Source organism: Microcaecilia unicolor, chromosome 1 (genome assembly GCF_901765095.1).
Source record: "Microcaecilia unicolor chromosome 1, aMicUni1.1, whole genome shotgun sequence".
Lineage (NCBI taxonomy): Eukaryota > Metazoa > Chordata > Amphibia > Gymnophiona > Siphonopidae > Microcaecilia > Microcaecilia unicolor.
In genome coordinates this window covers 703,699,626-703,712,070 of record NC_044031.1, presented here as the reverse complement: position 1 = coordinate 703,712,070, position 12,445 = coordinate 703,699,626, and the positions used below count along the sequence as shown (strand labels likewise).

At 43.2% G+C, this 12,445-nt stretch overlaps 1 protein-coding gene across 1 annotated transcript in view; it reads left to right on the top strand.

The window, feature by feature from the left end:
- The window catches only part of AQP9 (aquaporin 9), a 109,464-nt gene that overhangs the window by 73,522 nt on the left and 23,497 nt on the right, over positions 1–12,445 (top strand). The window contains exon 3 of the mRNA XM_030188875.1: positions 4,856–4,993. Coding sequence (XP_030044735.1) covers positions 4,856–4,993 — 138 coding nt within the window. The remainder of the gene's footprint in view (positions 1–4,855; positions 4,994–12,445) is intronic.

Here is a 12,445-nt window from a genome sequence, read left to right as displayed (position 1 = left end):
TGCACACACATGCAAAAATTACCACGGGAAGCCTCACTGCGCCCCACGGTAAGCACATTTTTGCTGCAGTAAGCATGCGTTAGTGCTTATCGTAGCTTAGTAAAAGGGACCTAAGCCATTAAAAGGTATTAAAAACCTCTTTGATGTCATATATGAGGGGCACTATATCCAATGCATTAAAATAAAAATAACAGAATTCACTAACACCCCCTCACACACACACACACACTTTTTACAAAACCGTGCCACAATGCTGACACAGCTGACACAACTCATTCACTTTGAATGGGCTGTGTCAGCATTACTGCACTGGCAGCTGCTAGCATGGCTTTGAGAAAGGGGGGGGGGACTAACTTTTGTTACAATAAAAATAAATTAATACATAAATACATAGGGAAATTCACTAACTTTGGACTTTTCTAATGAAACATAGAGGCTTCTCTGCAATCTCTCAGATCATTTTTCCGTACCCCACACATTGGACAGCTTTTTAATTTTCCAAAAGGAACTAGCATTTCAGGTTGCACAATTCAAGAAAACGTGAACATGTTGGTACAATATTTCTCATGAATGAGTTGCCTGCAGCTGATTTCCAGTTCATACATTTAGGATATATTTAATAAATTATTCTCTGTGTAGCATTGCTTTCTTATGTAAATCAAAAGTTATTTGTAACCCTTTTCAACATATATAAAGCTTCCCAAACCTGTCTTTGAGACCTCACAGACAGTCAAGTTTTCAGGATCTCCATCATGAATCCAGATCCACATGTAAACTTCAGTCAATTTTGACCCCTGGACAGGATGTAGTGAAGGACCTTTTTGTGGTTTTCTTGGCATCAGACAGGAGTAATTTGCCATTGCCTTCTCTTGAGGCATGGAGGTTTAGGTGCAGTGGAGTTCCTAGCTTGTTCTCCACCCAGGGCAGGTTGCTTCTGTGCCCCCCAGTGCATCACCCCCTGAAAGCACGTCGCACCCCCACCCCGAAGCACATTACCCCCCCCCCCCCCCCCCAACCTTTCCTCCTACCACGTGGCTGTCGACTCTGCCGGTCCCCTGCCTCAGAACAGGAAGTAACATCAGAGAGGGCAGGGGACCGGCAGAGCCGACAACCACACACCTGCTCCACGCACCTCCTTGCTGCCTGCCTCCAGGGTGAACCACCCCCACCACACTGTCCTTGGTACACTATTGGTTAGGTGACTTGCCTAAGGCCACAAGGAGCTGCTGTGTGATTTGAGCTTAGGCACTTCTGGTTCCCAGCCTGCTGATCTAACTGTAGCCTGGGTCTTACCCCCAGGCTAGAGCTCAGTTCCATTGGACCTGGGCTGATAGGGACAATTCCACCAGTTCACTCACACTCTACCTCTCTGCACACTCTTCAGTTCCTGATCCACTCTCTAGTCGAACTGAGGGTTGGTTATATGGTCCGGAATTGTGATCCAGGGGTTTAGGAGACACTTGCACTCTCTCTGGGGTCAGCTCACTCTCGCCTATCAGTCCACAAAGACACAATCCTGCTTATAATCGAAAGAGAAAAACGCCTATATTGTGACCCAAATCGGGAGATAGACGTTTATCTCCCAAAAACGAATAAAACGGTATAATCAAAAGCCAAATTTGGACGTTTTCAACTGCACTCCGTCGCGGATGCGGACAACGTTGATGGGAGCGTGTCGAAGGCGTGGTGAAGGCGGAACTGGGGCGTGGTTATCTGCCGATCAGAGATGGGCGCCTTTCGCCGATAATGGAAAACAAATATGCGTTTTTAGCGAGAATTTAGGGCACTTTTCCTGGACCCTGTTTTTCCACGAATAAGGCCCCAAAAAGTGCCCTAAATGACCAGATGACCACTGGAGGGAATCGGGGATGACCTCCCCTGACTCCCCCAGTGGTCACAAACCCCTTCCCACCACAAAAAATGCCGTTTCACAACTTTTTATTTTCACCCTCAAATGTCATACCCACCTCCCTGGCAGCAGTATGCAGGTCACTGGAGCAGTGGACTTCAGGCAGGTGACCCAGGCTCATCCCCCCCCCACCTGTTACACTTGTGCTGGTAAATGGGAGCCCTCCAAACCGCCCCCCAAACCCACTGTACCCACGTGTAGGTGCCCCCCTTCACCCCTTAGGGCTATAGTAATGGTGTAGACTTGTGGGCAGTGGGTTTTGAGGGGGATTTGGGGGGCTCAACACCCAAGGGAAGGGTGCTATGCACCTGGGAGCTGTTTTACCTTTTTTTTTTTTTTTGTAAAAGTGCCCCCTAGGGTGCCCGGTTGGTGTCCTGGCATGTGAGGTGGTCCGGTGCAGTACGAATCCTGGCCCCTCCCACGAATAAATGTCTTGGAGTTATTCGTTTTTGAGCTGGGCGTTTTCGGTTTCCATTATCGCTGAAAAACAAAAACGCCCAGCTCAAAAAAAGATAAACGTCCATGTTTTTTCGAAAATACGATTCGGTCCGCCCCTTCACGGACCCGTTCTCGGAGATAAACGTCCATGGAGATAGGCGTTTCTGTTCGATTATGCCCCTCAATGTAATCCACAGTCTTATGTGAAAACTCAAACTTTACTCTCCAACTCCGCAACAGCAGCAACATCAACGGTTCAGCACTGCAGTTTCAAATAAATGCAAACCAGGTTCCAAGTCTTGTGTTGTTCCTCAGGGTAACTCCTTTACCACTTCTCTCATCAGGGTTATTTACAATGGCAGTTTTCCAATAGGGAGTATGTACATATATATAGTTCTTCTATTCATGCCTATCCCTTGGGCAGTGTTATTCTTGCTGGCCACTCCTACTCTTCTCAGTACAGACTTAATTCACTGTGGGCACAGACCTCCTTTTGACTGCCAGTGGTGACCTCCTCCCCCCCTCTGGATCCACCCTGATCCTGGGACCCAGCTCTCCCTGGCTATAATCCCCTAGCCCTTTACTCCTCCTGGTCTCTTGGCCGGGAACTATCAGGCAAACAAAGACCACTCTATGGGCGTAATTCCAACCTTTATCCCCTTTGCATCTCCTCCCTCCTTTCATTCTCCATAAGGGTAACTCTTTTCCTCTGCATTCTATTTCCACCCAGGGGCATCCTACCATTCTAGCCCTCTGGCAGGGACCTGCCCCCCCCCCCCAAAAAAAAAAAATAAAAAATCAGGGCCCTAGAAAAATCCATCACTCTAGTAATACCCATTCTATGGGGTATTAAATAACCAGTAGACCATGACCCTGCTCCCTATCATAGCTATGTGGAGATAAATTTGAATGCATAGCAAAGAAGAGACTCAAATCCACAAGGTTCCAGATGGACAGCAAAGATAGTAGATTAGGAAGTACCAAAGATAAAATAATCTTCAAACCAGTGTATTGTATGATAATTTACCCTCATTGTGTGCAACAACACATTGGTTTGAAGATTATTTTGTCTCTGATACTTCCTAATCTGCTGCCTTTGCTGTTCATCCGCAGTACATTTGAATGTGCTCAGTCTCAAATATATGCAGATTTAATTTGTGCTTTGGGTTCTGAGGACAGGTTCATGAAGCCTAGGGGTTGGTTTACTCTCTCTTAGTGGTTCTCAACCCAGCCCTCAGGACACATCTAGCCAGTCAGGTTTTCAATATAGTCACAATGAATATGCATGAGATAGATTTGCATACAATGGAGGTAATGCATGCACATTTACCTCATGCATATTAATTGTGGATATTACTACTACTACTACTATTAAACATTTCTATAGCGCTACTAGACTTACGCAGCGCTGTACAAATTAACATGAAAAGACAGTCCCTGCTCAACAGAGCTTACAACCTAAATTGGACAGACGAACAGACAGCTAGGGGTGGGGATATCCTGAAAACCTGACTGGCTGGGGGTGTCCTAAGGACTGGATTGAGAACCCCTGCTCTGTTTGTCCATTCAGAGGCATACCTTCTGCAAAAATTCATCAGCTGGGTCCAGACTTGAAGAGAAGGTACAGAATAGCCCAGGCACCTACTCAACTGAAAATGATCTCTATTCAGTATGCTTGAAGTCATTTTCAAAAAGGTCAAAGTTGAAAAGCACTAGGAATCTATTCATGATCATGGTTTTCACTTCCTAACGTGTTTACATAACGGAATGAAGCTAGAGGGGAGTGCTATTTTGTAGTTATGGCTTGCGGATTTTTTCTTGATGAAATACCTGTAAGAAGCCATCAAAATGATTTATATGTGGATTGTTGGGGAGGCAGTGAAATGAAAAACAGCACAAGGTAGGGGTTAGAATTTTGGAAATAAAAACATTTGGGTGTAAAAGGGGGAAAGGTATCCTCCAGACCCTTGCTCAACTAAAATCTGTATGGCTGTCTGAACAATCACGTTGTAGAATCACAAAGAGGCAGCAATTTGCACATATTCAATCCATAGACCAAGCAGAGCAGACCAACAAATTGAATCAATAAACATTTTTCTCTTCAATCTGTTGGTCTGCTTGCTTTGTCTGTGAACAGCCAAGTTTTCAGGCCTGCCTTAAAGGAAGTCTGTGTACAGTTCTGTCTTAAAGATAATGGCATGTAATGTGTCCTATTCTTTCCCTAATAAGAGTGAGGAACAGGTGGGGTTCCATTTGGGATTATTTAAATTATGTTGTATGATTATATTGATGCCTTCTATCTTATATAATGCAATTGACCTTCAGTATCTGTGCTAGGACTAAGGCGGCGTAGAAACCTAAGAATAGAACAGAAGCCAAGAAAGACAGACCAGCTATTCTTTCTAGAAACCTCAAAATCCCCCTACCAGAGCGCATGCATCTTCTCATATCTGTCTTCCTAAGTCAGTTCCTGTAAACTAAACACAATATATCCTTTCTGTGTTCCAGGTGGTCATGTAAACCCAGCTGTTTCATTTGCTATGTGCTTAATGGGAAAGCTTGAATGGACTAAATTTCCTTTCTATGTGCTGGCACAGCTTTTGGGTGCTATCGCTGGATCAGCAGTGGTCTTTGGTGTCTATTATGGTGAGTATGATCTAAGGAGCAGAAGTATGGTTTATGAAGTAGAGATGAACTGTGGAGGAATCTGGCCATACCATACTGTATGCTGAACAATTTTTGGTGACTGTATTTCTTTATAATCCAAAAATAGACATGTCACAGGAGTGAACAAAGGGTCTGAGCTAGAGCTAGCACTGCTCTGTCTGATGATGCATAATGCTTTGTCATTCTTTTCAACCAAAATTAGTAATATCCAACAACAGAGGATAGAAGAGAACACATATAATACTTAAAAAGAAAAACTCTTCTATATTAGATATATCTAAACTTAAGGTACACTTAATTATGAAACTTTGTGATCTCAATTCTTGGTCAGGTCCCTTTCTACCAAAATGATGTGATGCTCTAAGCATGCTGGGCCTAAACCGTTACACAGTAGCAAAGTTTTCCAGCCAACTTTCCGATTCCTCAAGCAGATGATGTTCCGGGACTGATTCTGGAATGCTTAAAAATCAAATATTCCCACATCAGGAATGATTCTCAAGGTCCTCCAACTTATCCGCTTGGGATCGTACCAACTCTTGCAGAGATTTGAAGTCAGTGTTGTTTCCAGTCTAGTAATTTGGCTCGAAAGATTCTCTAAATGAGGGCCGAAGGCTTGCTCCACAGCATGTTATAATTCTGTCAAAGCTGCCTCCATGAACTGAGATACGGCTCCTGCAGCAGGAGCCACCATCTTATTCTCCATCTGCTTTCCATGGTTGCGACCTTTTCTCTCTACTTTAGCTGACATACTCCCCTGTTTACTAAGCTGCTGTAGTGGCTGCTTCATGACAATTCCAACAAGGCCCATTCAAAGTGAATGGGCTGTGTTGGCATTACCGTTTCAATAGCCGTTAGTTCAGCTTATTAAGCAGGGGGAATACTGTTCCTGGACCACTCCACAAACTTTCTTTACACTCATCCAAAGGTCAGAATACTCTACCAATCAATTAAAGTCCCCAACACTTCAAAGTTACAACATAAATTAGCAGGGGGCCCTGGAGCAGCTCAGATTACCATCTTGCCATGCTCACAGCATCACATGATCTCAAAACTTAAGGCACACTTAAACCAAAACTAGCACAAAATATTGCCTCAATGGCATAAAACAAGTGGTGCTGAAAGTTAGCAGTGTGAGATTGTGGATTGATCGAATGCCCTGAAGCAGCTGAACACAAAAGGTGTAATCAATTTGTTAGCATTTTCAAAAGTACATCCAGTCACAGATAAGTTACTAAATTTCTAAAAATGTTTATGGTTATTCCTTTTGAAATATAATCTAATTTGCATTGCACAGAGCTTGAACAGATATTTTAGGAGATTTTATTTTATGCCAATAAGGTTGTTGCCTACAAAACATTATCATTAAAAGCTAAGTGAAGGTACATATGTACATAAGTATTGCCATACTGGGAAAGACCAAAGGTCTATCAAGCCCAGCATCCTGTTTCCAACAGTGACCAATCCAGGTCACAAATACCTGGCAAGATCCCAAAAAAGTACTAAACAGTTTATACTGCTTATCCCAGAAATAGTGGATTTTCCCCAAGTCCATTTAATAATGGTCTGTGGACTTTTCCTTTAGGAAGCCGTCCAAACCTTTTTTAAACTCTGCTAAGCTAACCGCCTTTACCACATTCTCTGGCAATGAATTCCAGAGTTTAATTACACGTTGAGTGAAGAAAAATTTTCTCTGATTCATTTTAAATTTACTACATTGTAGCTTCATCGCATGCCCCAAAGTTCTAGTATTTTTGGAAAATGTAAACAGACGCTTCACATCTACCCGTTCCACTCCACTCATTATTTTATAGACCTCTATCATATCTCCTCTCAGCCTCCTTTTCTCCAAGCTGAAGAGCCCCAGCCGCTTTAGCCTTTTCTCATAGCGAAGTTGTCCCATCCCCTTTATCATTTTGGTCGCCCTTCTCTGTACCTTTTCTAATTCCACTATATCTTTTTTGAGATGCGGCGACCAGAATTGAACTCAATATTTGAGGTGCGGTCGCACCATGGAGCAATACAAAGGCATTATAACATCCTCATTTTTCTTTTCCATTCCTTTCCTAATAATACCTGGATCTGAGGCTTTTTTCACCTCTCCTTCTGTCATATTCTGGGGCAAATTTCATTCTATTTTTAGTTTAAATTGTGCCTTAAATTTAGATCTATCTAATATAGGAAATTTTTAATCCTGAATAAACTGAGCCTTTTAGGTCATCCTTATTCATTGTCTTGGTGCCTTCCACTCTTTCTGTTTCTCTTTACATTCATTTATGGAAGGGTTTTTTTCCCTTCTTTTTGTTTGGTAGTTTGGTATCGGTTCTCAGCCCAGTCCTTGAGACACACCAAACCATTTAGGTTTTTTCAGGACGTCCACAATGAACATGCAAGACATAAATTTGCAAGTATTACTTCCACTGTATGCAAATCTATCTCATGCATATTCATTGGGGTATCCTGAAAATCTGACTGGTTAGATGTGTCTCAAGGACTGGGTTGAGAACCTCTGTAGCGGAGTGATCATAATTGCTGAGTTTTATTATTAAAGTCTCATGGGGGGAGGTCTAGAAGGGGGCCTGAATGTTAATTGGGGCTACATTAAAGCCGAGACATATTTCCCATGCACTGGCTCTGCTTGTCACAGCATGTTGTGATGCAGGCATGACCTGTAATCACTCTGGAGACCTTTAAAATGACTAGGTATCTTGATTTAGCTGCTTTGACAGGTTCAGTTTCACTACTGGGGATCTAGCCCAGTAATGTGTATGAGGGCCTTTTCAATAGTTGGCCCATCCCTGTGGAACAATATAACAGTTGCGCTATGCCAAGCTGAGATCTATCTAGTATTTCAAATTTCAAGCAAAGGTGAAGGCTGAATACCTCTGTCTGACTTTTGGACCTTGTTGATTGGCATTTTAATGGGTTTGCATTTGGCTTACTGTTTATTTTCTTATTGTGCTGCTGTGTTTTGTTCTATCTAATTGTACTATTGTATTTCATGTATACTCAAGAGCCACCAAATGCAAACTTTCTGGGCTGGTGGTATAAAACATTTTAAATTAAAATAAAAACTGTTTCCACTAAACCAATTTAGTGATATTAAGGCTACAATATAATTTAAAGAGGCACCTCAGATGAACTTCTGTTCCCTGAAATTTATATTTACAAAATCTACAAATAACAAGCATTTCTCACAGTGCCGTAGTGAGGACTAATGGCACCCGGGGCGGGTCGCTGCTGCGCACCCCCCCCCCCCCCCCCCCCCCCGGGTGCAGCACAGCACGACCCCCCCCCCTCTGCGGCGCACCCCCCCCTGAACCGCATTCTTACCTGCGGGAGGGCCGATCTGCCCCGAGTGCACGTCACTCGGAGCTGCGTCGGCCCCGCTGGTTCCCTGCTCTCTCTGCCCCAGAACAGGAAGTAACCTGTTCCGGGGCAGAGGGAGCAGGGAACCAGCGGGGCCAGCACCCCCCAAGCGCGTGCACCCAGGGCGGACCGCCCCTCCCGCCCCCTCTTCCTACGCCACTGATTTCTCAAACTCAGGACTATAGCTAGAAGTGAATGAGAGGGACAAGTGTCCAGGGCGCAAAGCCCAAGAGCCAGGAAGAGTGCAGCCTTCTTCCTACTATCAGCATTGGAATGGAAAAAGGGTAAGAGAAAGAGGATGAGATGAAATTGGAGGAAGTAGAAGGAAAGAGGATTGGGAGTGGAGCACCACAAACATTGGCCCCTTGATCATTAAGGGTCCCTTTTACCAAGCTGTGACAAAAGGGGGCCGGTGCTGGTGTCAGCATGTGTTTTACACACACACCGAAGCCCCCTTTCACCACAGCTGATAAAAAGGAAGTTTGGCCTTCCTGCAGGAAATGACTGTGCAGCAAATAAAGCACTTGCCACGCGGTCATTGAGGTGGTGATAAGGGCTCCCACATTAACCTGGCAGCATGCAGCACTGCCCGTTTACTGCCAGGTACACTCCGTCACTACAAAAGTAAATACATTCTTGTAGCGCCGTAAATGACAGCACGCAAGGGGTGGGAAGTACCGCGGGGCTGCTGCAGTAACCCCCCGGCGGTACTTCCTGTATAGCGAGCATTAAGCCCACATTGGGCTTACCACTGCTTAGTAAAAGGAGCCCTAACATACCTAGTTACATCTCTGCTCATACTTTTACAGCATATTATACAAACCAACTTTTGGTACCAATGCTGAACTCACTCCTAACAGACAAAGCAGAGAGTTTTCAGGTTATTGGTGTTTTCCCTAAGTCAGCCGCAGCCTGAATGTACATTTGTGTAATCTCTCACCTTTTCCTTTAAACCTCCCCCATGGATCTCTGTTCAGGTCATCACCTCTACAATCAATATCAGTGCAAATGTGCCAAATTTGCAGCAGCACACAGTGAAAGCATGATATTTCAGAAGAAAAATGCCTGAACCCTGCAACACAACAAAACCAAAACCATACTGGAAATAACTAAGCCCTTCCTCCTCTTTACGATCCCCAAATGTTTTTGTCACACATGAACTTTACCCTACTACAACTTCACTCTGTATTTTGTTCATACCAGAATTGGCGATCACCTAACGGTATTATGTAAGCCACATTGAGCCTGCAAAAAGGTGGGAAAATGTGGGATACAAATGTAGCAAATAAATAAATAAATAAAAATGAAAGCTTTACCGCAGAGAAGGCACAGAATACTGATACAGCTTTTAAAGAACCATTGTCCTAAAGCCAATTTTATTTATTTGAATTTTTAGATCATCCAAAATAGAATAAAAAAGTGTGAGGTGAAGAGCTGGGCTAACAAGTCTATACAGTTTATTCTAGGTTTTATGTGCTAGTGGTATGATAGCAGCTATTTTCCGATTTTACAGAATACCATCCTGGATTCTGTCTCTACAGTACAATAAAATGATTCATGGATCCATTTGAACTCACCATTGACACTGGTCAATGACGTGCTCTAGAGGGCTTCAAAGAACACTTGCAAACCCTTTCTTAAATTATTTAATGAAAATATGTGAAAGGCAATTCACGCCCAAGGTTAGGTGCCAGTTGCATGCCAAAATTTCTAGAATACTGGCACTTACATTCGGGATTGGTGCATTAATTGGCTGATAGACACATAAGGTCTTGGAGCTATTCTATAAAATTGGTGTGCATCTTGCATAAAATGGGGCTGTACCTTTGGGTGGTGAATGGAAGAGTTGCCATATGATGCTCACAACTTATAGAATACTGTTAGTTACATGTTTTGCATGCAATCCTGGATTAACCATTAAACAAAATAAGCACATAATGGGCCTTATTTTATAAAAGTTATGCTCCTAAATTTACACTTCCTAAAATTTATGCTCCTAATTTATGGGCATAATTTATGCTCCTAAATTGGGAGCATAATCTATTTTGGAGCATAGAGTATGCTCGTAATTTAGGAGCATAGCCTTTATAGAATAAGGCCCAATAGGGCACCAAGGGAAAGGGGCACCACAGATTTTCAACCTAGCTATCATGCCCTAAACTCTTTCACTGCTGTCTGCCACACTCATTATCCAACATATCCAACATGAATTTCAGTGTTTATCTAATCATTTTAAATTTTTAAATACATACCTGTGTGTATATATATGGTCAAACATTGCTGCTGTACCAACTGAGCTAACCAATAAGTACATAAGTATTGCCACACTGGGACAGACTGAAGATCCATCAAGCCCAGCATCCTGTTTCCAACAGTGGCTAATCTAGGTCACAAATACCTGGTAAGCAGGGCAAGTCATAGCAATTGCGGGGCCCTGTGCAGACCAGTTCAGCGGGGGCCTCCCCCAGTCCGTACCTGCCACCATAAGCCATAATTTATCAGAGTTTAAAAGGAGGTTTAGAGCTCTTGGAACCCCACCTCACCCCATACCTTGATGTGCATCCACCATCTTTCAATAGAGAGCGACAGACAGCAGCAGCGATTTTCATATCCCATCAACTTATGAGCCCAGATCCTCCTCGCTGCTGCATCCCGCCCTTGTGGAAGCAGGAAGTGACATCAAAAGGGGGCAGGATGCAGCGGCGATGAGGCTCTGCGCTCGGCAGCTGATGGGATATGAAAATCGCTGCCTGATTCTCTCTACTGGAATATGGATGCACATTAAGGTGTGGGGCCCCGTGCAACTGCCCCTGTTGCCCCTGCCTAAGACTGGCCCTGCTGGTAAGATCCCAAAAAAGTACAAAACATTTTATGCTGCTTATCCCAGAAATAAGCAGTGGATTTTCCCCAAGTCCATTTTAATAATAGTCTATGGATTTTTCCTTTAGGAAGATAGCCAAACCTTTTTTAAACCCTGCTAAGCTAATCACCTTTACCACATTCCCAAGCAACAAATTCCAGAGTTTAATTACACATTGAGTGAAGAAAACTTTCCTCCAATTCATTTTAAATGTACTACTTTGTAGCTTCATTGCGTACTCCCCTAGTCCTATTATTTTTGGAAAGAGTAAACAGACACTTAACATTTACCCATTGCAATCCACTCATTATTTTATAGACCTCTATCATATCTCCCCTCAGCTGTCTTTGCTGTCTTTTCTCCAAGCTGAAGATCCCTAGCCCTACTCCCACAGAAAAGTACAAGCAAACCTCAAAAGTGTAAGAGGTAAAGCACCAAGAGAATCCAAAGTGCTGGAAAACAGGAGGGAACTTGCCTAGGTAAATGAAGGCTCATGGCACCAGATCTAAGCTCTGGTTTTCAACTGAGATGGAAATTCAAATGGACACTTAAAAAACTTCATGGATTTTCAGTTTCCTTGCTGGATTTATCTGGTGGTAGCTCTAAAGGTTTGATTATGTTTTTAAATCATTAAGATGTCATGTAACAGAGCAATTGTTACCTCAGTCCCTTTTTTTTATATATATACATAAAGGGCCCTGTTTACTAAGCAGAACTAAGGGTGTGCTACCATTTTTAGTGTGTGCTAAACGTTACAGACACCCATAGGAATAAATGGGTGTCTCTAGTGTGTAGCTAGCGTGTCTATGTTTTTTTTTCTCTTCTCTTCCATCTCTTCATAAGTACATAAGTACATAAGTAGTGCCATACGGGGAAAGACCAAAGGTCCATCTAGCCCAGCATCCTGTCACCGACAGTGGCCAATCCAGGTCAAGGGCACCTGGCACGCTCCCCAAACGTAAAAACATTCCAGACAAGTTATACCTAAAAATGAGGAATTTTTCCAGTCCATTTAATAGCGGTCTATGGACTTGTCCTTTAGGAATCTATCTAACCCCTTTTTAAACTCCGTCAAGCTAACCGCCCGTAACACGTTCTCCGGCAATGAATTCCAGAGTCTAATTACACGTTGGGTGAAGAAAAATTTTCTCCGATTCGTTTTAAATTTACCACACTGTAGCTTCAACTCATGCCCTCTAGTCCTA